Here is a 27,130-nt window from a genome sequence, read left to right on the forward strand (position 1 = left end):
GTAGTAATGTTCATTGTTAGTTCATGTTGTTTGTTCTTAATAAAAGTATATGTAGAAATTACATAAATCATGATTAAAAATGCCGAAAAAATATTGTTAATTCTTAGTTCATGTTAACTGTTGTGTAAAGTGGCCTCTTTGTTTTCTTTCAGTGATTGAATCTCAGTGCAAAAAAAGGACTCTAGTATTTGGTGTAAATATCACTCCATGTTGCTATAATTCGCTATCGTTATAGGGCCTAATTGAACTTCATTTTCTCATGGATCAAACAGTGCATTTGTGACAATGGTGTTTTTGTCTTACAGCACTACCATTAGAATATTTAAAAGAGAAAAATTAATTGATTAGTTTTATTTCTTCATTATTCTTAATTTTATTTATACCGAATGTTTTATTACACACCTCTGTATTACATACCTGAGGGTATTTATCTTAATTTCCTTTTTAAATAAAATGCTTTTGTGTGTGTGTGTGTGTGTGTGTGTGTGTGTGTGTGTGTGTGTGTGTGTGTGTGTCTCAGTATATACAACTTTTTCTTTCTACTGGCCAATGATGATTCAGAGAGAAAACACACTCACAGCCTATTGTTGCTATAGTTATGAATGCAACTTCAATGTGCGTCTGGTGCGACAGGTCAAATGTGCGCTCTTATCTCAGTTTTGTTGTTAATTGGTTATTTTTCATTATTTTAGCAGACAGCTTGCTTCATATACATTCAGTTAAACAGCATTAAATTAAAGAGGGTAAACTCTCTCATTCAACTTACTGTGAACATGCAGTTTTAAAGACATACGTTATGTTTTGCGCTCTGTCAATGCACAGAATGATTGCATGTCCTTGAATGCGCTGTTTTTTGTTTTTTTTAATGCACTCTGGCAATGTCAATTGTATGAACCTTTTCAGGGGTGGCCAAAATTACTACATAAAATCAAGCAGAGCTATACAAATGTATCTTCATATTTACAATGTACTTTTTACAGTAATACTTCAGGCAAAATATGTTCGAAACATTAAATGTATCAAGATAATTCAAGGGCTGCTTATTGGATCAATAAAGGTAAATGTCATATTATGTGTGCATAACAGTATGCAGAGCTTACGACCTTAAGAACAAATGGTGCTAACAATTAAAAACAGTGTTAGTTACAATGTGTGCTTCAAGTGTGAACTTTACAGTACATCCAAATTTAAGTGAGGCCTTACGAACGGCTGGTGCAACCCCAACCCTTGTCCCTACATATGGCTTGGGGCCCTCCTTCAATGTGTGTAAGATTTCACTTCCTTAAGATTTTTTTTACCAATTTTATCATCGGTCAGGTGAAAATCTAAAGCCCAATAGCTTAGAAAAGTAATACTACAACTTTTCTGAAAAAGCCGCATGATTTGAGATTCATGTCCCTAGCACAACATGTTCAATACTTGGGAGTTTGTTGAAATCCATTATGAGCAATAATCATAGTGATGCTTGATTAATAGTGAAGTAAGCACCACTAATAAACTCATGGTCTTGTCATATGGTTGAGTGAATAATTGAGTGATTATTAAACAGTGGGCATATAATTGTATACACCCTCTAATTTTGATCAATATTTCCTCGTAATCCTTTATATCTGTCTGCACATTACATGGTGAGCTGCACAGTCACCAAGCATGGCTGTATAAAATCTTAATTCCTTAATCCAGAGCGTTGGTTGACTCATCAGAGTTTGAAATAAGCCTCTTGCAGTTTCCAAGCCCTGCAAAAAAAAAAAAAAAGAAAAAGAAAAAAAAAGGATATTCATCAACAGAAATCCACCATTGCTGATCATCTTCCTTTGATTTCAGAGAGAATTTCTTGAGGATTGTGTCTAAGAATACATATAACACAAACACGAGTAGTGAAAGCACAATTTCTTGTGCTATTGTTCGGTAAACTGGGCTGCACAGGGTCCAGGGAATTAAGTTGGACATGGTAAAATGCCTGGAATACAGATAGCTTAGCCAAAACTTTAAAGCTCAGTACAGCAAATTTTTCCACAGAATAAGGCACCTAATCTAAAATGCATCATGGGTTGCTGCACCATTGTTATCCCACCCCCCCTCGCCTGCCTCCTTCAATAAGCTATTGCTCTTGCCAAATATAAATTTAATTCAGCGCACTTGAGGTTAGATATCAGTAAAGGGAATTTCAGCTTGTTTATATGGAGCTAAGTAAATATGGCCATGTATTTTATACTAAGTCATGATAATGCTGTTTTTTTTTTTTTTGTTTTTGTTTTTTTTTTCATTTTAGGTATAAATCAAGTTCTTTATACTCCTTTGGATTCAACACTCATTGTTATATCAAAATTAGTGGTATTAAAAGGCTCATTGCTATTCACTATATTATATGCTGTAGATTTAGCATTAATTAACCCCTAAAGCAGTTACATTTAGCAAATCTGTATTTACATATAACTTCTGAAGCTACATGCAAAGTTCTATTAAATCTACTGTTTGCACATTGCTCACTATAAATCTCATTCTCAGGTTTTTGGACACTGACCTAAATCTGTCCATAAATGAGTACTTAGTCATTACTTTGAAGGTAATGTATGTAGTGTTTGAACACATTTAGCATCTCGTTAATTTAACTTCTCTGCTTGCATCTTCAGGCATAGCCGGCAATCCAGTGCACTTCAACGAGAATGGAGATGCCCCAGGCCGCTACGATATCTACCAGTACCAGATAAACAAAACGGCCGAATACAAAATCATCGGCCACTGGACTGACCAGCTTTACCTAAATGTAAGAATGTAGTTTGAAGTTGCATATTTCCTGCTTGCTTGATGGACACACTTTAGAGCAGGGCCACTCAACTTTGGAAAGTTCAGGAGCCACAAAGTAGGCTCTTACTTGCCTCAATTATTTTATAATAATGAGGCGAGTAGAGTATGGCCATCTTTACACCTCAAGAAGCAACATCTGAAGTGGCATATATACCAAGAAAAGGTGTATTAAATCAGACTGTTTAAATCTGCTCAGAGTTAGCATAATTATTGAGCCTTAACTGGCAGCCTTAACTCGGTTAATTAAAACCGAGTCAAAAGAGTAGAGTCTGTAGTTTCATCCGATATGCCATTTACATTTTTTTATTGATTTATCGTGAAATGCCACACTGTTAAACACAGTGACCACTAACGAGGACTATAGGCTCTTTTTCCTTAAAATATCCTATATTCACTGTGCATTATCACATTGAGAATCAATGGATGCATCCAAAAGCTGGAAAATGTTGCTTTCAGAGGCTGTATACAGATTTAGGATGAAAATAAGGCAAATTTTAAACTGTTCTGAGACCAGTGCAGTCAGAAAGTACACTGGAGGTTAAGTCATTCCCTAATTAGGGAGCAAGGGAGCAAGTAGGCATCCTATAGCTTTCCTATGCAGCCAAGTGCATTCACTCCTAATATCCGGTCAAAAGTTCAGTTTCAGGCTGCAGATGATGTTTGGACCACTCAACATGTTTGGCAGACATGGGACAATGGTAATCAGTACATAGATTCAGAATTTTTAATGTAAAATTTTATTTTAACATGGTTGGCAGTGATTGGATGATGCTGGCCATTACTTTGAACAGGAATTAGTTAGGCTTATTTCTGATGTAATGTCTGTATCATCTTAAAAACATTAATAACCAACACTCTTGGAAACATAATAAAATAAAATGATAAAACAAATCTTTCTATAGCTTGGTATTATTTTAAATATCACAACTTAGTCCCACTGTCCACATATGTGGACATACATTTTTAGGTGAACTATTTGGTTTCTTAGGGGCTACTAGTTACAAATCAAAAAAGGGAATGGAGAATGCACACAGCAGTCACGCACGGGTCTTAGGAGGGTATAAAAATAACTATGTCAGGATATAAACCCTGTAGCAATGGCAATTTTTGTCTTTTTTTTTTTTTCCTTTGGGATAATGCAGCAATTTCAATACTTTACAAATGAAAGGTACTTCATCTCATTGGATCATTTTATTTCACATTTGAAACTTGATGGTCATAAATGAAAAGATAATATTCATCATTACAAATGAATAAGTCTGGCATCCGTACAAATCAGCTCCACAATATGCAACATTTTAGTATTACTCAAAACAGTAATACATAAAAAAAAATATTCGATAAGCTGTAATCAAAGCACACCTGTGACCGCACATCACTTGAACTCTATGCACAGTTTTCCTGACCAACCACTTCGCAGTGCTATGGTGATTCTGATTGCCTCTGGACTGCTTTCTGGTTCCGATCTCCATAAAAAGCAATGTAAAAACTACAGAAACAAGCGATTCAGAAGGAGAACTACAACCATTTTAAGGTTTCATGCTCAACTTGGGTAGTTATTGGCTATCATAACAACTGGAAGTAGTGTCAATAAAACTAACCTCGGGCCATTGCTTAATGTCATCTACCCACTCGGGTGAGGCACTGTCAATAGACGGTCTTCACGACTCAGTAAGTTATCGGCACTATGGATTTACATGTTTTTATTTGCCAATTTTTACTAATTTACTATGATGTGAAGTGAGTGAAAACACAAGAGACTGGAAAAAAGGCTTCCTTTGTGAATCATGGAACACTTCCATGTTCAGGAAAAAGGTGGATATAAATGTGGCAAGTTGCAACGTTGCTTAGCAACCGTAAACAACCTGTAGTTACATTGTGGTTACAAATGGGGATGAGTGGTACATTATCACCAAAAATGTTATCTACACTATAAGCACCCCTCTATAACAGTCTGATTGGTGTCTGATTTTTTTTTATATCACGCCGCAGATATACTACCGCAACATAAACAGTATAGCAGAATGTCTACCAGTTGACACATTTCTACTGTCACATGTTATATACCCAACAGTCAATCCACTGTCCTTTTAACATGATTAGAACACATGTTTGTGATGATTATTGATTGTGGTTGCAATAGAGGTGACAACAGATTTACAAGTGCAATAAAAAATGGCTTGAAGGCCACATGTTGAGGATCGTTGTTTTAGAGTATTGCTTATGAATAAGGATTAAAGTCTAGCCTTGAGGAAAACCATTTAAAATCTCTCCTTTCATATTCTCAACGATTAATTTAATGAGTCAGTGAGTGAGAAAATGAAAACACTAATTTGAGGTTTTAAACATTGTTTCTAGTCTCTAGCTAAGATGAATGATAAATAGGGATTGTTTTTCATTTCAGATGCGGGCAATGCAATGGCCAGGTGGGGGGAAGCAGGTGCCATCATCTATTTGCAGTCAGCCCTGCAAACCAGGATGGCGCAAGAAAATCGTTAAGGGCATTTCCTGTTGCTGGCACTGCGAACGTTGCGATGGGTACCAGTACCAAGCAGACCTCTACAGCTGCAAGATGTGCCGCTTTGATTTGAGACCCAACAAGAACCACACAGGTTGCCAGCCTATCCCTATTGTGAAGCTGGAGTGGAGCTCACCTTGGGCAGTCATACCTGTCCTAATCGCCATTCTTGGCATCATAGCCACGCTTTTTGTGGTGGTCACCTTCATCCGCTACAATGACACGCCAATTGTCAAGGCATCCGGCCGAGAGCTTAGCTATGTCCTGCTCACAGGCATATTTCTTTGTTATGCTACCACTTTCCTTATGATCTCCACCCCAGATGTTGGGATTTGCTCACTGCGGCGAATTTTCCTAGGGCTCGGAATGAGTATCAGCTATGCGGCGTTACTTACCAAAACCAACCGGATTTATCGGATTTTTGAGCAGGGGAAAATGATGGTCAGCGCACCACGATTCATCAGTCCAGCTTCACAGTTGGTAATCACCTTTAGCCTGATCTCAGTTCAGCTCCTAGGGGTGTGCATCTGGTTCATAGTAGACCCTTCCCAAGCTCTCATTGACTATGAGGATCAACGCACGGCAGATCCCGAGATGGCTCGCGGAGTTCTAAAGTGTGACATATCAGATTTGTCGCTCATCTGCCTTTTGGGATACAGCATGTTACTGATGGTCACGTGCACGGTGTACGCCATCAAGACACGAGGGGTTCCTGAGACCTTCAACGAGGCCAAGCCCATCGGCTTCACCATGTACACCACCTGCATCATCTGGCTCGCCTTCATCCCCATCTTCTTTGGGACATCGCAGTCAACGGAAAAGGTAAGAGGAGATGGGTAAACGCAACTTGTTCAAGACTCTGTAAATCACACGTTTTAAAGTAATGACAGCATTTACAGCCTCGGCTTACTACACAAATGCCATTCAGCTGGGTTCATTTTCAGCAAGAAACAAACCAGCGGGAACAAATTGACATGTTCATTTGGTTTTCAGATCAAACAGAGCAGCAAAACAGTTTTTTCAAAGAGAAATTGAGAATCATGAGGTATGGTGCACTGCAGAAATTAATTCACGTGGCTTCTTTAGAATAATTTGAAAAGAACATGTACGACTTGGAAAACAAAGGCACTCTCTTCTGCCCATCCAGTTCTATGCTCTCAAAGATAAAAGAGACTTTGAATATAGCTAGGAGATTGAGCATCAGCTTTTTGTAGATGATGTAATCAATTGACAAGTAGCACCAACACACATAGAATACCAAACTAATGAAAAAATCTCTCCCCATTAGTTTCAAGGCTGAATTATATACGTACCTTCCCTCACATTGACTGCATTACTCATCTCAATAAGAAAACTGGGAACTTCTGTTTATGAGGTTTAAGATAAGGCATTTCTTCTTTTTCAAATTGAGTTTTATTTAATTAGTGTCTCCCTTAGCAAAGCCTTGAACAAGCAAATTCAGCAATTTGAGTATTGTTATACTTGTTGGTGGGGAGCCATTATTGCTAATGCCAGTGTGCCTTTTTAACTTCAGTTTGAATGATTCATTCAGATATAAGATTGTAGGAACTAACTTAGGTAATTGCATGTTGCAATAGACTTTGCTCTGCCTACACCAATCACAAAAAAAAAAAAGAAAAATTCTGCTGTGCAGAGAATAGAGCTACGGAGGTAAATGCAATAAGTGTATCACATGATATTTCTTTGTCTCTTCTTCCTGTCTCCTTGCCCAGACACCTGCCTTTTGCTCTACAATTTACTAGGGATTCGTCTTCCTTTTCTAGGAATTAATTGCACCTGCTGACAGTGTCGTTTATTTGTGTGTGCTGTTTGCATTGTTTTATTTAATGATAATGTGATGAATTACAACTGCTATCAGTGCTGCCGAGTAACAAACCAGAAGTTGCAATGCTACTAACTTAAAAACATTTTTCAGTAGCGTGACAGTAGTTCACAACAGTGCTTTTACAGTAACAATCTACTTTTTCCAAAAAAGTAGCGATGTAGTTTCATAAAACTGTCCAAAAGGTTTTAGTGAATTGTTCACTCAGACAGTTCAGGTAAATAAACAATCCACTTATAAGAAGTGTTCGGAAGTCCAGTTCTATCAGAAAAGAATCAGGATTATTGGGATTAATACAAACATAGAATACTGTATCATTAGGCGTAAGCCCCGTCCTAAGGTTCAGCACTCTGATACTTGCTTGAACCGTTGGTTCCATCTGAAGCAGAGATGGCAGGAGAGCGGATCTTACCCCCTGTCCAGGACAGGACCTAAACTGGTGGTGATGGGGTGGAGGGGGATGAAAACAACGGAAGTATGCCAAAATGAGAAACACCTGAGCGGGTTTATTAAGCAGAGGTTGTATTGTGATTGGATGAGATGCCTGATGGAATGAATTCCAAGATCTTCCTGCTAGAACTACATTTACACTTAAATTTCATTTTAGTGAATCTGTTTGTTTGGATGGTTGATGTAAATGAACGAGTTCAAATGAATTAATCATTGTTTCAAGTTAATTTGTCTTTTTATTTTTTTAAGCAGAACATTTCTGGAAAATTTTATAGATGTATGTTCAGTGTTCAATTTACTATTAGTTGTATTTATGTTCAATTTAATATAAACCAAATTGAGATCTTCATTGTTGTTGTGCCAGGTAAAGTTCTGATTTAAATGATATAGTCTGATTATTTATTCTAAAAATATATATAAAAAAAGATTTTCTTTAATAACTTAAATGTAGTTAGCTACTTTTTGTTAGTAGCTTGTAGTGTAACTAATTACTTTTTTAAGAGAGTATCTTGACTGTAGTTTATCTACTTTAAGTTATGAGGAGCTTGTAGCTTGGGAGGCTACAGTTTCAAAGTAGCTCCCCCAACACTGGCTGCCATGATCAATAGAAAATGTACACAAACATCTCTTTAAAACAAAATTCAGTTTGTTGTTGGCAGTAATAGCATAAATAAATTATGCAAACAAATAGCACTTTGTGAAAAGGCTTGTGAATCCATAATAAGTGTAACTTATATAGAAATGAGGTGCGTGTTTGCACTGAAAAGAAGGACAATGACTTATTATAATTAAGTGCATTTAGCACCTGGTCAAACTGGATTGCAGGTGGTTAGTGAATAAGACGCAGGTGTTTGCACTAAAATACTACATGCAAAAGTGTTGCAACTGTTTAGTGAATTCCCCCCTGTATAACTTATAAAGATCTGATGCCACTGCAACCTGGCAAAATGTGACAAATCCAATGATTATTTAATCTAACTTCCAGAAGTTGCATAAAATCAGGCGATAACATTACAGCTAGATATATCAAGAAAGTAGATTCCAGTTTCGTGAGTTATATGCATCAGAAGGTCAGCCAACAGACTGTAGGTGTGCCATCTGAGACCACGTATCACATGACCTTTCTTCATCTGTTCTTCCCTAGCCCCCTGCCTTTTTATCTGCTCTCACTCCAAGCCTAGCAAACCCCTGAAGGTGTAATCTGGGCTGGACATTCATTCTGCTCTGTGCTTCAGAGAAATTATGGGTAGAGGCAAGATACTGTTTTAGCAATTAGTTTTTTGTGCTGAAAAAAAAATATGCATCATATGACAAATTCCCACTACTCTGTGTGTGCAACAAATGCTGCTTTTGGGGGGAAATTAACATATCAAAACAAGAGTAACTCACAATCATCCAGACTGGCAAGCACAATAAAGCCTGGTGAGTCAGAGATGACATGTCTTTTTGGAGCAATTAAATGCCTCACTTCCTCTTGGCCTGTGATTTACCTTATCTTTTTGCCCGTGCACTTGTCAGATGATTTCTGCCAGACGCCTCATCAGCATGCGGGCTCCATCAGCTGTTTGTCATCTTATGTCAAAGTGAATAATGAATGTCTTTGGAGGCTTTCTGGATCATATGAATGTGGGCAGCTGGTCTCGTCCCTACAGAGTTTCATCTGCCTGTCAAATGATTAATCAGGAGGTCATCTTATTGTGGTTTAACCAAAAGATTTCTAAATGAGCCAGTCTGGCAGGTAGGTCTCATTGTGGTCTAAAATCTTCAGTATGCTTCCTTCCTATCTGCATTTTTAGAAGGATCCAGATGGATTTTTGATTGCTTTGTTGGATAAACTTGAATGCAAGCCCAAAATTGACCACTGAATATAATCTCCTACTTATCTATACAAAAATTGTTTAGTTAAAGGTAAAGAGTGTAAAATCTGTGCCATTAGTGTCACCAAACAGAATTGCAAAAAATAAGGATTGTATTCAAAAATGTTTCCCAAACAGTCCTGCGTCTGCTATTATATACCTACAGTATAGACACAACCCAAACACACGGCATTGACTGTTATGTTGTGCTCAACAGGATGCTAAAACAAAATAGAGCAAATTTAAAAGTGCCACAGCTTTTACCCTCTTTGGGGAAATCAGCTAACTAATGGCTTACTTATAGATGACTCGGCACATTAAGCTGGGATAGGGCATCTTGATATTCCCCAAAGGTATCCCCTGGGTCAAATCCCTCTTGATTTGCCATTATTGCTGTAGCCATTACTACATTAACATTAACTTGCTTAAAGCTGCTGCGCTAAGTATTGGCAAGAGTTTAGATTGTTAGGTAATGCGGTCAATGCCTAAATAGCTGTTTGGCTATTGGTTAACATTAACCAGTCGAAAAGAAAAGTCATTTCAAAGGCAGAGCAAGATTTTACATTTTGATGAAAGAATATGAAGACAAATGTTTTTTTTATTTATTTTTTTTTTATGTGCATCGATGAATCGTGCACAATAAGACAAGAAATGTGCATTTAGAAAGTAAATGAGGTCTATGTTTATTTCATTTTTACTTTCAAATGTTTGAAGGCCCCAAATTTCTAAGCAAACTACAAACTGATGCTGGGCATAAAATATAAAATAAAAAAAAATATCATGTTGGTTTGGTGGAAGCTTGATAATATCTTAAGTCAGGCTTCCCACCTTACATAGACTGTTATTTGTATGCCTCACCTCCCACCAAAACTGAAAGCTATCATTATGGTGCCATCATGTCATTAGGGTTCACTTGCAGGGGCTGTTTTCCTTTGTGATGCGGACAGAGTAATCACTGATCTCATCTAAGGGAGGTCAACATCTCTTATTTACATACAGGTGTGTGTCAGCAATGTGACAGGTCTGGCAGAGGGGGGTCCCGACCCCTGTTAAATGTAGGTTTCTTTGACATTCACGTTTTTGAACTCTTTCAGTGTGTCACTCATTTGCAAGCACCTATATAAACACCTGCCTTTTTTATCAAAATTTTTTCTAAAACATGAAAAATATAAACAATTTAACCCTTCTATAAAGAAAAAAAGGCTGGAAGAATTTAAGCTTAAAAATGTTCTGGGTTCAACAAAAGACTCTTTTGACAGCATTTCTAGCAAAATATTGATTACCACAGAAAATAATTTCTCAGCCCTCAGTTATTTTTTAGTTTCCACACTGTAACTTCGACAACAGTGTGTCGGAAGTTATGCTTATGAAATTGGTCTGCGCTCACTAAAAATTAAATCACTGCCTCCCAGTGACCGAAGGTAGAAGTGTTGTTGAATGTATGGGTGTGTGTGAGCTCCAATTTTCCAAATAAAATGTCCACAGCATATCACTAAAACAGTCAGCAAACTCTTTTTATATTTTTAGTGTTGTATTTTTAGTTGTAAATGATGTAATACAGTCAACAGGAATGCATATTTTATTAACTCTACCCCAACCCAAACCCCAACCCTAAACCCAACCAACAATGGAGTAAAAATTTAATTTTATAGCGAAAATGCAACCTCCGAATCGCACTCAGCATGATTAAAGTGAACATGATTACTTCCTGGTTCCCACGGGACCAGAACCCGTGTTCCTGAGGTTGCTTGTGTCACCGGTCCTATTCGAAACTTGGGATTTGACTGGGAGTCGGACGCACTAGCAAGGAGGCTATAAAAGCCATGACCTCTAGCCACGGTCACTCTTAAGGCCAGGAGAGTGAGGTTTACACACTGCACAGCTATCACATACCAGCTGTCTACTGTTACACTTACCCCCCTAAACCTCACTCCCATCCGGGTCATGGCACCAGTGTCACTGGTCCTACTTAATCCGCACTAAGCAGGATTTGAACTGGCGATCCCCTTCATGGGTGTTGGACACGCTGGCAAGGAGGCTATAAAAGCCATGGCCACTAGCCTCGGTTTATAGTGAGTCTCTTAAGGCCAGGAGAGAGAGGTTTACACCCTGCACAGCTATCACATACCAGCTGGCTACCGTTACACTTGTGCAATGCTCAGTAGTGCTTGAGGGAAATGTCCAGTCTTTCATCTTCAATGTCAAGACTGTGTTGGGAATGCCAGTAAATTCCACATGATACATGCAAGGATACCAGAAAGGGTCTGTCTACATGGAGCAAACTCAGAGGAATTATATGCATAACACCTAGAAAAGTAGTTCCACCTTAAAAAGGACGATTTCGACTTTGTTGACCTTACAGCTCAAATAATAAATGCAGTTAATTCATGTATTCTAAGTGCATAAACAAAAATCTTAACTTCTACAAATTTCTCATTTTAAACACCCTAGAAACTTCCATGTTACCTCAGTTCAATTTATAAATAACTTTCAGCAGCAATTGACATTATGCCAAAAAGTTTGTCAATTGAGCGTATCTTGTACTTCACCTTGAACATTTCTTAAATATTAAAAATTTAGGTTCTAATGTGAAGTATAAAAGTTTTACACCATGTGGCACAAAATGGAATTTCCTAAATTATTTATGTCTCCAAACACGTAACCCAAACAATGGTAATGTCTTGCCTCTCGCCTTCCATTGTTGAGATACAGATAGTCCCTCCCCAAACTCACACCACTGGTTAAGCCACTGTTGCTATGTCGAGTTGCTCAAACAGAGCAATGTTGTGAAAGTGCCACGGAGCCACAGTGTTTACACCCTCCGAGAAATTAACCAACGAATGACTTACTTATACTTGTCTCTGTGCATTAAAATGAGATAGGAGAAAGACTTTTAACATAACATCATGTAGTATTCATTACCACATTCTGAAATGACCTGAATGCATGCAAACTATTAAGTCCCAGTTTTTATATGGGACATACCAATTTTTATTCCACCAAGCCCTGCTTTGATTGGACAAAATACTTCATTAAACACATGTTTTTTTTTTTTTTTGTGTATGCAGAGCAACAGTATACCAACAGTTATAGCATATAAAATTATCTTAATGTGCAATATGCATTGTTCATTTGAATGACAAATATTCACATCTCTTTTAGCACAGTTTTCAAGAGTAATGCTTTTAACATCAGACCTACTTCTTGTTTAAAAAGCTTCTGATGATAACATAAGACCTACTTCACATTTAAAAAGCTACTGGAAGACAAAAAAATAAAATAATAATTCTCGATCCCAAGACAGTTTGGTAGCACCAGCTGACGATGTGGCAGAATCAGTTGTTGTATTATTAAAGTCGATGTGTTTCGGTGTATGTTTTTATCAAGCCACCCATTTATATGTGGGAGTGCAATAAGATGGGCCTTTGTTACTTTTAGCTTCAATTCGAGGACAAAAAAGTGGAACACTTTATGTGTTGAGACAACAAGAGACAGTCTCGGAGGACTAACCTTGATTCACTGTCTAGTTCCCATCTAAGTATTTCTCACAAGCCTCATTAGATTGCAGGTGTGATGTCTGCACATACATAACTTGAGACAGAGGCATTATGAGATAGAAGTATGAATTGTGTCGTCTGTGCCATTAAATGCTCATTTGACTGTAATTGCAACTTCAGGTTTTTACAAGATTGGTGAAACTTTTTGATGTATACAGTAATGGTAATAATTTTTGACTGCTTTAATCACTGTGGACCAGTCACTTGCCTACCAGGTAGACTAATTTTTTTAAACCTCTACAACAGATTTGTTTGGTTAAGAAACAGTGCAGCCAAAAATGAAAATTGTCAATATTTACTCCCCTTAAATTTGAGAGTGTAGTCACAGTTCTGGTGATTATGGATAAACATTTTTAAATTTAACTTTATTTACTTCTTTCGGAGCCATGGTCTAGCAGTTGCGTGTTTCCAACATATTAAGATTTTGCAGGCGAAATAAGTTCTTCTCCCTATCATATCCTGTCTTATAAAATAATTTGATTCTCACATTTTAATACAATTCAAATGGTACATGGCTGGCTATGTGTGGTTGCCAGGGCTTTACTATGCAGTTGCTAAGGTGTGACTGTATGTTGTTTGCAGGGGTCTTCTAGTTGGTTGCTGTGTGATTGCTTACTAGGCCAAGTCAAATGATCCCATCCCTTGAGACTCAATGACATTTTGTTCTTTAGATATAGCTCAACTTTAAGAAATAAAGGGATAGTATGCCCAAATATGGAAATTGCGTCATCATTTACTCACACGTTTTGTTCCAAACTCCTGTGACTTTCTTCAGTGGAAAACAAAGAGACATTTTAGAGATAATGACAGCCTCAGTCCTCATTCACTTTCATTGCATGGAAAAAGGATGCAATGGTGACTGAGACTAACATATTGCCTAACATCTCCATCTGTATTCCACAGAAGAAAGTCATAGGGGTTTTGAATAGCATGGGGTTAAGTAAATGATGACAGAATTGTAATTTTTGGTGAACTATCCCTTTATATAAAGTGTTCAAGAGCATATTAGTTGCCACTGCGTATTGCTTTGATATCGAGTATCATGAAATTTCTTTGGAATTGGTATCAATTACTGACATTTTGCCATCGTAACAGCACTAGGCCTATAACTACTATATGACACCAGCATATTTGAATGGCTCAGTCACTTAGGATTGCTCAGTGGCCAGTGCTGGGTGGTAGCCATCTGTCTTTCCATCCAGAAGATCCCCAGCACAGCTGATGTGGTCCTAACCCTTCCTGTCTGCTTGTGCTGAGGCTGCTCTCAAGCGAGTCCCTCTGGATGCAGATCACAGCAGTGAGTCACACTTAATCACAGCACACAGAGGAGCCAGCGCCTAGGTCACGTCTGCCTGAGCCAAAACACAAAACAGCATTCGAAAGCAACAGCAGGGGGCTCGCAGCAGTACCATGGAGTGCCTGGAGCCATGTGTGTCAGTGAAAACATGTCATAAACAAGTGGTCAGTTAAAAATAATCAAGAGAACCCTACCATTATTCAAGCAATAATGCCTTTGATGCATTGGACATGTTGAGTCACAAGGTTATGATTCTATTCACCATTGAGGTTTGACATATTGACTGTGTCATTGAGATCAGGGGTATATTTTATCAACAAGCCCTCATGAAATTAAGGTCCCAGGTTGGTGAACGAGTACTTCAGGCAATCATGGCTTTGTTCGGTTACAAGAATAGTTCACCCAAAAATGTAATCTCTGTCATTGTTTACTCTCCCTTTTGTTGTTCCAAACCGGTATGGTGGTGTTTTTCTGTGGAACATAAAAGGAGAATTTTTGATGAATCTTCCTGCAGATAATTTCTGTACGACAGTTTATAGTGTCACAGCTATCAAGCTCCAAAAAGCACTAGGGGAAGAGCCAAAAAAAAAGTACTCAATATGACTTGTGTGAGTCTTCTGAGCCTTCTGAAGCCATATGATAGCGTTGACTGACATGGTCACTACACTGAAAAAGATCTTATAACACTTATGAATAAACCTGAACACACTGGGATAGAAATTCTGAAACTTTTTTACTTCAAGGCCCTCCATTTTCAAAAACAATGTTCCTCTACAGGGTCACAGGAACATTTCTCATGCTCTGGAACACAAATCAGCGCTAATGGTCGTTTCAGCTGTATACTGAACACAGTTGTACATGACTATGTGCTTCAATTTGCTAGGCATCCGCCTAGCTTTAATGACAGCAGAGGTCCAACAGCATTTGATTCCAGGAGCTGGTAGAGCTCTCCCATGGGAAATTAATGCGAGGAGAGATCTGCTCTTGCAAGCCCAAAGCAGGAACTAGCATCCCCAGCCGGAGCTGTAGAGACTACATGTCTGGCCCCTGAATGGGGCTTGTTTGGCACAATAGGGATGTCGCAGTCTGCACTCGACACCATACTACAGGCCAGGGCCCCCTCAATGAGGCAGCTGTATGCCTTAAAATAGCTGACTGTTGTTCCTTCTGTGGTGAGGACCCAGCGAGTTGCCCAATGCAGATGATACTCTACTTCTTGCAAGAGCGCTTGGATGCAGGACTTACTCCATCCATGCTTAAAACATACGTTGCTGCCATACTGAATGGCCATGACTCGTTGGGTTAGTTTGTCTGTGGGCAAACACCCTCTGGTCAGTAAATTTTTACATGGTGCAAGACGGCTGAGACCCTCTTGCCCAGCTACTGTCCCAGTCTGGGACTTAGCACTGATATTAAACGCGCTTACGGGTTCCCTGTTTCATCCATTTGAGGCGGTAAGCTTATGCATACTCTCTTTTAAGACTGTGCTGCTACTTGCTTTGGCATTAGTCAAATATGCTGGGGATCTTTTCTGACCTTTTCGTTCAAAGACTCTTGTTTATAGCTAAGATCTGGCCTATCAAAAGCCGTTTTTAAGCCCAGAGAGGGTTATGTGCCCAAAGTGCTGGCCAGCCCAAGGGCTCGGGTTTTTACCCTGCAAGCGTTCTCTCCTCCTTCCATTGAGTCGGGTGAGGTTAAGAGACTGTAAATGCTTTACCATGTGAGGGCATAAAGCATATACATTGGCCGAAAGAGTCAATTCAGGCTGCCTGAACAGCTCTTTGTATGCTTTGGAGGCCGTTCAAAGAGTTTGGCCATCTCCAAGCAGATAATTTCCCACTGGATTGTGGAGGTCATTGCGCTCGCTGATGAGTCACAAGTCATACAGTGTCCCATTGGTGTTAGGGCTCATTCTACCAGGAACATAGCCTCCTCTTGGTCATGGGCAATGGGCATGTTCTTAGAATAAATCTGTCTGGCTGCAGGCTGGGCTTCCCCTGACACCTTTGCCAGGTTTTATAACTTGAATGTTTCCTTCCTCCCTTCCCAGGTTTTGGGTGCAAAGGATTGATATATATCCATGTTTCACTACACTGTTGGCTAGTGTCATGGCATTATATTCAGGGTCTATAACCATTTTTATCTCTTTTCTTCCCACTATGTGCGAAGAAGAGCTTTTTGTGATGTTTCACTACCTTGGATGGCTAGTGTCATTGCTTATGTTGACAGACTGGTTTAACCATGTTATCCTCATATTCCTTCCTATTTTTCTTAATGAAGTGGAGGTCATTTCAATGTTTTTTGCTACCGTATTGGCTAGGGTAGTACATTTGTAGGAGGCATTGTCACATGCATGTGAAACAGTAGCACAGTGTTATCATATACGGCTCCCATAGCATCAGCTACTGACGCAGCATCGAAGTGACAAACTTGGAAGTGAATGTCTCGGTTACTGATGTAACCTTGGTTCCCTAAAAGGAGGGAACGAGATGCTGTGTAGCTTTGCAGCACCACTGATTTTTCACTGTTAAGGGACTGAGAGATGTGCTCTCCTCCCTTCAGTCGAAAAATTCTGATGATGTGGCGTTGTGCCCCAGCTGATATGCACGCGATACACACACATAAGTGTGGGGTAACAACCGGGGTTGCAGCAGCAGCACAAAGTTTAACACACTCTTCGTACTGCAGTTTATGTTTGCTATCTAAAAAATCCCACACTGCACTGTAAAAACCAGGGAGCATCGTGGCTCAATATGTTCCCTTACCGGAAACGTCCTCCTGTCTTCTGAAGTCTCTTATGTCATTAGATGATGACCACAAATGTAAAAGTATGAAGTCCAAGCATTCATTTCTCTTAAAAAGAGATACTGTTTCTAATGTCTTTCATTCATAAGTACCATGAAAGTGAAACAATCTTTTAAATATTTTTAATAATAAGTTGTTAAAAGAATTTTTAAAATACACTCCTTTATATTTTTATTTCTTTATGCCATTTATCTGTTATAACAGACCTTTTTCACAGACTGAGATGACACATTCCCACCTTATCAGTGTAAATCTTTTTTATATTATACATTTTTAAAATATTGAGTGTAAATTTAAAACATTATGCTTTGTGTTATATTACCCTGGAATTAGTTGACATTTTTTTTTATTACCACAACTGTGAGTGGGTTTCTATTACAGCTGCTGAGAGAGAGTCTTAATCCACCGCTCTCTATTTTTTTCCTCTTCTGTAAAGTCATTCAAATGTAATAGTGGGTTTTTTCTTTTGGTCGTGGAGCAAATGGGTAAGTGAAAATAATATTTGCTGTGATTTCCCATTCACTCCCATTCACTGCTGTCGAAATTTACCCTGCAAACATTTACTTCTGCGTTCCAAAACCCGGAGTGTGAAAAAGGTCTATAACACGATGAATGATAGTGTCATTTATACAGCGATGGGGCTGATTAATAACAGCTGTGCTACAATGCGCGAGCTCGTTAACGTGTCGTGGGTGACTGAGTCATAAGTGTCCCAATGTTCAGTGGCTCAGTACCCTTACCAGTGCCCGAATTCGTGTTCACGATATACTGATTCACTACATAGGGAGCTGATTAAGTTAATTGAGTTTTCTTCAGCAGTGTGGACCAGCACTGTGTCTCCGTCCATGTTGCAGGAGAACTTGTGAGTGAGTGGGGCCGGGTTTGCGTGCAGACGCAGAGGGAGAGTGGGGGTGGGGTTGCGCGGAGAGTGTGAGAGTGGAGAGATGCAAACACTGGCACGGCTTTATGGAAGAAACGGGTTATGTAATGCAATATTAAATATAAACGGTACTGTCTCATCCTATATCTCGTTTGAAAATATATCGATATATCTTTAAAAGTCGATATATCCGCCCAGCCCTACCAATATGTAAGTGGCATGATTTAATAGGGTTTTAGAGATTTGTACTTCTGAGAGGAGCTCCCACGCATCAGCTACTGACACAGCGTCTCGTTCCCGCCTTTCAGGGAACCAAGGTTACATCAGAGGTTTCCGAGATGCTTTGTAACTTTTTTATTAACAGAAACTTGTGCGTCAGTAGATTTAAAAAAATAAGAGTGATACATTTTGTGATTCCAGAAGTTCTGAGGAGCGTATGCTCTTCAATTAAAGCAGCAGTTGTTGTAGGGAGTTGCTGAATTACACTAAGAAATATGATGTCATGTTGTACATCTTGTTTTTAGTGGTTTTTAACATTTTAATAAGTTATATTATAAATATTACTTATTTTAAATAATTTTTAATAATTTTAAGTCATCTTGCGACTCAAATGGAAGTTTGTTGAGGTCCCCTAGTGGGCACCGGCCCCCAAGTTAAGAACCACTGCATTAGGCTACACCAACAGAACGAATTGTAAGGGTAAGATCAGGTAGAAATAGATTCCTTAAGGTAACAATTGCAAGTTACAACTTTTTACCATGTATAAAGTGTGATTGTATAACAAGAACTGTGTAAAGATTCATAAAAAAAATTTCCATTTATGTTCAACAGTAAATATAACAGAATATGTAGGTGGAACAACATGATGACATATTTATTTATTTATTTGTTTGTTTCTGGGTAAATTATTAACCTTAATTACAATGTCTATGTTCTGTTTTTGTATTTTGTTTTGCAGATGTACATACAAACAACCACACTGACCATCTCAGTGAGTCTGAGTGCGTCTGTGTCTCTTGGGATGCTCTACATGCCGAAAGTTTATGTGGTGCTCTTCCACCCGGAGCAGAATGTGGCCAAGCGGAGCACTCGCAGTCTGAAAGCTGTAGTTACTGCTGCTACCATGTCTAACAAGTTCAACCCCAAAGCCAGCCTGAGGCCCAACGGAGAAGCCAAGTCTGAGCTGTGTGAGAACCTGGAAACTCAGGGTGAGCATAGCTGGGAATAAACTCTTTATAGTTATTGACACATACTTTTATGAAGTCATAAACTGGTAAATGTAATCCTTAAAAATTACATTTCTCCATTATTGCCTAGCACTTAAATGTAACTGAATCTGTAGACAGCAAAAAGACAAAACAACAGGTTATGCTTCAGCAATCTGGTGTAGGGAATCGCAAGAAATTTAATGAGTCTTGTTGTGATTACGACTTAATGATTCTGGTTCCTTAATGATTCCAATAATGATTATTGTAGTGTTTTTGAGGAAGACATATTTGGAAATAACACATTTAATTCTTATAGGATTTACTGCCCTCGGCTGCCTGTTACCAAATGATGAGATCATTTCAGATTTGAACAGAATAGATCAAATTTTAAGAGATTTTTTTATACTGTATATATATTTAAAAAGTGAACACACCTTTTGTAAAAAATAAATAAATAAATTATATATATATATATATATATATAATCTGATTGGACAAGAGACATTCCATGAGTGCTGATGTCTCAGAACAGCAGTATTCAGACACTTCACTGTTTGTATCACTCTGCTTGTGTTTGCGGCTTTCTAAACTAAAGTGTAAGAGCAACGCTGATGTGTAAAAGAGCTCTGGGTGCATCTCTTTTCATCTATCCTTGTGACGTTAAAGATTTTAGCCAGTAGGTGGTGACGAAAAGACAATTTTTCTGTGTTAGGAGCAATGAACTGACATTCATTTGAGTCCGTGCTGCCAGTCAGCGAGCGGTTTCTTTGAAGTCATCGGCAATTGCCTCTTACTCCATGATCGCTCGGAATACTACTAGACAAAAGCTGGGAAATAAAGTTAAACTGCTTCAGCATTAAGGCTTATCAAAGCTGAGAGACAAAACAGACAAAGTAATCACACATACATAAGGTGCTTACCTACCGGAGTTTCTGCATTGGGAGCAGAATGCAGATGTAAACATTCAACATGGCAGAGGAGAGAACGAACCTGCTACCATGAAATACTCAGAGAGGACCCCACTCGTATGGCTATTTTTACACAGAGAAAATAAGATGTATTTGACCAAAATTACATTATCTACAGCAAGCTGACTAACACTAAATATGAGGAATATGAGTTAAACAGCTTTAGCTTTACTGTTCATCTCTGCTTGGGAGGCACGACAGACGAAGGTAATCACATGCAGTCAATCACACTCTCTCTCTCTCTCTCAAACACACACACACAAACACCCACACACATCCTTGTTTCTCCAATAACTTGTTAGAAACAGCCAGGCCGTCATTACTAGTTCTAAAGTGGCAGGATTGTATTGGGCACATCTTTTGAACTAGCAAAGGCAGATCCTGATCAGTGGCGTAAGAAAGTAGTTCCATGCACAAATGCATTTTCTTTTTTTTTTTTTTGACAGTCCTTAGTTTTTCCTCATTGTTTTATTTACTTGTTCGTTGAACTGTTGTATATAAGCAATATCACACTCGCATTCATGCTGTATGACCCTAAATCAGCACGGTGCTGATTTAGGGCCATACAGCATGATTGCGAGTGTGATAATTCTTATATACAACAGTTCAACAGAAAAACTAAGGAATGTCACAAAAAAACGCAGTTGTGCATGGAACTACTTTCTTACGTGACGGATCAGAATCTGCCGTTGCTAGTTGCAAAAGATGCGCACAAGCCTCCCTTACTAATTCGAAAATGTCACTTTAGAACTAGTAACGATGGCCTTGGCTGTTTCTAATAAGTTATTGGAGAAACAAGGATGTGTGTGTGTGTGTGTGTGTGTGTGTGTGTGTGTGTGTGTGTGTGTGTGTGCATGTGTATGTGTGTTTGAGAGATAGAGAGAGGTTGAGCATGTGCTATTACCTGTGTCTGTCTGTCACGACTGTCAAGCAGACATAATGTAGTGTGTTACTCATCTTCCTGAAGATAATGTCATTTTGGTCAAATACATCCTATTTTCTCTGTGTAAAAATAGCCATCTGAGTGGGGGTATTCTTCCCTATTTCGCGGTAGCTGGTGCGCAAGAGTCATTCACTACAGAAACCGTTTTCTCCGCTGTCATGTAGAATTTTACATCTTCTCCAATGTGGAAACTCTTTGTGTTTGTGTGATTAATCAGTCTGTTGTGTCTCTCCACTGTGATAGGTCTTAATGCTGAAGCTGTAGTGTAGTAGTAATCCAATCATCATGGAGTGTATTATATTAAATATTAAAAAATATTTATTTTCTGTTAATATCACTGTGCTGTGGCTTAATTTTGTTGTGTTGCGTCTTATTTCCATTGTGTTTTGGCTTTATTTTGTTTGTTTATTTTGGCTTATTTCTTATTTACATTGCTAATTTGGTTGTGTTGTGCACTTCTCAGCCACCATAGGAACCAGTTCTGAATCAGAACCAGTGCTCGGTTCCTAATCCTGTTGTAAACGTTTATGGGTCTAAATACAGATGTTTGAGATGGCTTTTTGTTTTAATGTTGGACTCAGTAAAAACATTTAATGGCCTAATCATTATTCTCACATTCCAAATGGTTTTTATGTTGATTTTCAAGATGCTGGAATCTAACAGTTTGGCAACAGATGTGGGCGATGCAATTTGATTTTCAAATTATCAAGAGGCAGATCAGTTGAATAGGTAGAACAGTGCTTAGAGAAACCCATCTCCTGCTTATTTGAATATAAATAAAACACAGCAGTTGACAAACAAGCTTTGTAAAACTTCCTTAAATAAAGGCCTGCTGCCTCAGCAGAAATAACGTACATTCTAAAGCACACACACTCTTGTAGCCTCCATCTTGAAAGATAAGCGAAATGATGCAACCCATGTAGCATAATTAAACCATTAGGCATGTACTTCAATGGCAATTGAGAAGTACTTTTAAGTATGTAGTAAGACAGTATGCCTGTTTTGAAAAGACTTGTGTCTCTGTAGAACAAAAATGGGTTTCCCAATCAGTGGGCGTTTTCAAATCGGTATGGGCGTATTTCAACCGCTTTACACGATTTGCCTAATACATTGAGATACCATAATTTCATTGAATAGTTGAGGAATGCCAGTCCTGGTTTGGAAACGGCCACTGATTACTACATTGAGATTCCCTTCTTTAATTGGATAGTTGAAAAATGCCCATCCTGGTTTGAAAACGCCCACAGATTGGGAAACGGCCATTATTGTTCCGCAAAGACCTGTACTTGGCTTTGGAACACAGGCTATGTTTGGAATGGAATACTAGCTTACTTCCTGTTGAATTCTGCGTAATATACATTGTTTACTGTTTGGTTTTTTTATGTTTAGTGAAACAGTTGGTAATTTATCATGTTGCATGTAAGTGATGTCCAGCTATAATCTTGGAAATACAAAACTATTGTTTTCCACTTTTTAATTACATTTTTGTGTAAAATATGTTTTTAAATGGCAGAAATAGGAAATGCAGTGTGGTAGAATGCCATGGCACATTGTCAAGTCAGGCACATTGCATTGTTGAATGCCGTATTCCATGCAGTGTGCTGCATACTGCATTTATACATTGCATTGTATACTGCACATTTTGGCAAATGTAGTACTGTAGGTCATCCAGGTATTCTATGCATACAGAAAATGTTCATACTGTGTACAGTATACATACTTTATGCTGCAGAATTAGTAAGACAAGTATGTTAGTAAACTGTTCCAACCATAGCCCCAAACTTCACACTTTGAAAATGGTTTGCTAAAGTTGCCTAAATGGTGTACTATTTCCAGTGGATTTTTAAAGTACTATGATTTGGGATGCACTAATTATTTTCTTAAGTGCATAAGCGCATAGACCAACAATTAAAAAAAGAGAAGAGGGATGTAGGTCAATAATAGGGTTATGTTTGATGATGTGAAAATAAAACAAACAATATTTTCACTTTTAAAGCCACTTTTTTATTGTCTAAATGCTTTACTTGTCTGTTGCCACAATATAATGTAATATATTTGAATTATCTGAATTATAGTAGTTATTTCGGAGTGACTATTTACATTAGGTGTAAATAGCACCTGCCATATAGTGTGGCTATTTGCACTCCAATATTCTGGTGGAAATACAGAAATTGAGGACAAACTGCACCCCTATGTTGCTGTATTGGCATGGGCTGTGATGACGGTGTGAATGTGCTTTTCTCGTGCGGACGACCCGGGTTCAATTCTGCCTTTAGTCCCACTTTTTCCCATCCTGTTTCCTGTCTCCACTCTTAATAGTTCCTTTAATTGTACTTATAATAATAACTAAACATGAATATAGAGGCTGGTTTCCTTGCATTAATTTGGTCACAGTGAAGGTTTGGGAGTTGATAGAAAGGTTTGATCTGAGTAAAATTAACCATGGTCTTACTATAGTAACATTGTAACCATGTTTTTTGGCAGAACCATAGTTTTAATGCAGTTAACCATGGTGGTACTACAGAAATATGGTGTCTATATAGTAACCATGTTTAATTTTGTGGTTACTATGATTTTACTACAAAATACCATGGTGATACTCTGGTTACTGTAGTAAAACCATGGTTAATTTTTGTAAGGTAAGGTAAGGGTTAGGTTAAGGGGTTTGGGTTGGTGTAGGGTGTCTGGTGCAAATAGAATTTAACACTATTTGCACTTGATGATTTTGTTGCTATTTACACTTAATAATAGCCTCTGCCTATTTATTAGGCCTATATATTATATTTATAATTATTATTATTTATTCAAAATTACCTTTATTTGGGGGCCTTTCTCAGTCAATATTGGTATGCAATTAATTGTGATTAATAAATCGGCACATCATGTAATTAATTTGATTTATTTGATATTTACCTGTAATTATTAATGAGCTAGTTATAGAATAAAATAACCTGTTAAGCAGATCATTTAAAATATTGTGTTAGACTAGGAAAGCACTAGCTGTTCATTACATTGTATTTTGCATTCACGGCACAGCACATGCATGCTGTTTTCATTAAATTGTATTTTGCATTAATTCCAATGAAGTCATACTCAGAAAATCATGTTGTGGGTCTTAGTAACAAATAGTTTTGAATTAAGGCAGAAGTCCAGAGAAATGTTTTGATAACATAATTAAATTTGTTTAATCATGGTTGCTACATACAGTAAATGGAAATTTGCCCATTTAAGCATGACTAGTTAGCACAGAATATTTTCAGCAAATATTTACTGCTGTTTGCATGGCCACGACAGACCATTATCAGTATGAATATTATGTGCACACTGCCTTGTTTTGTCTATTTATAGAATTTGGCAACTCTCTATAGCACAGTTTGAACTCACTATAGTGGAAATACAGTATGGGCTTTTGAAAATTAGATTTTAGAGTCAGGGTCTTTTTGACAAATCATACCACAGTCTTTCAACACAGGCAGTTTCTTTGCATGATAAAACAAAAAGTAAGCTAACAAATAATCTATCCTTGACTCAGGGATCCCAGGGATACAATTTCACGAATGCACTACTGGGAAAATGGGATCTCTTTGTTGATTCTAATTGATAATGTATGTGATCCTCCTTTTAGACTTAAATTACATTAAGTAGAAGTGTCTGTGAACTGTCCTAATGTAGTGTAATGCAAGGCCATGCAACGTTGCTTTAAAGTGTTAGAAGTACTTCTAAGTGAATTGCACAACACTAAATTATATTATATTTCTGGTTAAGCAAGGGCCATCACTGTACAATATGTGTGTTACAGGTATCACCATTATCACCCATGTAAGATACTGTTCAATAAAACACAATGTACCTTACAATAGTGTTCTATTATGGTGTGTCTTCTGCCCTCAGCCTGCGTTTTCATACAGTTCTTTGGCATAGAGGTGAACAAGGCTCCAGTAAAGATCGTAGGCAAGATTCAGGTTGAAACTCTCTTTACTGAAGACCATTTTGTGAAACTATAACATAAATTAATAAAGATACTGTAAAGATATTGTCTCTTACAGAGTTATAGAATTAGTGCACACAACACAAAGCTAAAAAAAAAAAAAAGTGTAAGATGCGATTAAAACAATGTATTTAAATTACCTTTACACAATTTAGAATATGGCTAGGTTAAGATACATTAAGCTTTGATAATCTAGCATCAAGATTATATTCCTCAAATTGTATGTTCAACATGTAACTTGGAAACAGTTCTTAAAACAAATACATAACTTGTTATAATTCACATAATCTCAGATAATCATATGAATAAAGCATTTAAATTTACAGATTATGCTTTCTCAAGGGCAAAAACAAGCAGGATGGACGTGAATACACATCTGAGCTCTTCCACAATGTGGTCTGACAGACAAAATGGCTACTACGATAAATGTGGTAGAATTCTTAGAGTGGCCACTAGGAGTCAGTATTGACAAAATAAACTGTGCCATAGCTAGGGCCAGAACACTCCCAGCCTGACATCAAGTGATGTCACACCAAACCTAACGAACAACAATAACAGATGTGGGGGGTCTGGATATCTCAGTGAGTAAAGAAGCTGACTACCACCCCTGGAGTCGCAAGTTCGAATCCAGAGTGTGCTGAGTGACTCCAGCCAGGTCTCCTAAGCAACCAAATTGGCCCAGTTGCTAGGGAGGGTAGAGTCACATGGGGTAACCTCCTCGTGGTCGCTATAATGTGGTTCGCTCTTGGTGGGGCGCGTGGTGAGTTGTGCATGGATGCCGCGGAGAATAGGGTGAAGCCTCCACACACGCTGTGTCTCCGCGGTAATGTGCTCAACAAGCCACGTGATAAGATGCGCAGGTTGATGGCCTCAGATGTGGAGGCAACTGGGATTCGTCCTCCGCCATCCGGATTGAAGCGAGTCACTACACCACCACAAGGATTTAGAGCATATTGGGAATTGGGCATTCCAAATTGGGGGGAAAAAAGTTTCAAATCGTAATATACATTTTTTCACATTATTAATGTCCTGACTATACATTGTGATAAGTTGAATGCCACTTTGGTGAATAAAAGTAACAATTTCTTTCCATAAGAGCAAAATCTGTACATTATTCCAAACTTTTGGCCGCCAGTGTACGCTGCGCATACATTTCTTGCGCAGCGTCTCTCAGAATGGAGCGACCCTCAATGCTTACAGGTACTATGAATCCAAGAGGATCGTACAAGCTGTTGATGGTTGACAGCACTCCCCGCTTAGTGTAAGATTCTCGCTGATGGATACTTGAAACACAAACATGTCTGTTGACAGGTCCCAGCCCAATCCTAAATTTCGTTGAATGGATGGGAAGATTTGTCCAAGGTCAAAACCCTGCAAATTGTTTGAGAGATCCACATTTGGAAAGGCCATTGTGATGACAGGACTGTTGGATGAGATTTTATGTAGGCTGAGATTGGACTGTGCTAACATCTGCTATGCTCTGTGCAGTACATCAATGGCCTCAGTTTCCGAGCTGAATGATTTCAGTCCATCATCCACATAGAAATGTCTCTCAATGAACAGCCTGGCATCACTTCCATACTCTTGTTCTCCTTCTATAGCTGTCCTCTTGAGCCCATATATAGCAACTGTTGGTGAGGGAGAATTGCCAAAGACGTGAACCCTCATACGATATTCAGCAATGTCCCCATCAAGATTGTGGTCAGGTAGTCATAATGTTCTTCTTTGACCAGTAAGCTGTGAAACATTTGCTCAATGTCTGTCATCACCGCGTAAGTGTCAGATCTGAAGCGGATGAGCACACCTATCAATCGGTTGTTCAGGTCTGGGCCCTTGAGGAGTACTTGATTGAGGGATGTATTGTCATACTGTGCACTTGAATCAAATACTATCTCTGCATGTCCCTTTTTTAACATTGTCTCCATGAATTCTACATAGTGGTCTTTTATGTCTGTCTTCTTTCTCAGAGTACGACAAAGTGATATAAGATGAATAACAGCCTGCTCTCT

At 38.4% G+C, this 27,130-nt stretch overlaps 1 protein-coding gene across 6 annotated transcripts in view; it reads left to right on the top strand.

The window, feature by feature from the left end:
* LOC127445927 (metabotropic glutamate receptor 4-like) overlaps positions 1-27,130 on the top strand; it is a 295,001-nt gene that overhangs the window by 255,510 nt on the left and 12,361 nt on the right. For all 6 annotated transcript variants that reach the window (XM_051706434.1, XM_051706436.1, XM_051706437.1 and 3 more), the window contains exons 8-10: positions 2,634-2,767; positions 5,213-6,148; positions 18,973-19,222. In XM_051706434.1, coding sequence (XP_051562394.1) covers positions 2,634-2,767; positions 5,213-6,148; positions 18,973-19,222 — 1,320 coding nt within the window. The remainder of the gene's footprint in view (positions 1-2,633; positions 2,768-5,212; positions 6,149-18,972; positions 19,223-27,130) is intronic.

This window comes from Myxocyprinus asiaticus, chromosome 9 (assembly GCF_019703515.2).
Source record: "Myxocyprinus asiaticus isolate MX2 ecotype Aquarium Trade chromosome 9, UBuf_Myxa_2, whole genome shotgun sequence".
Lineage (NCBI taxonomy): Eukaryota > Metazoa > Chordata > Actinopteri > Cypriniformes > Catostomidae > Myxocyprinus > Myxocyprinus asiaticus.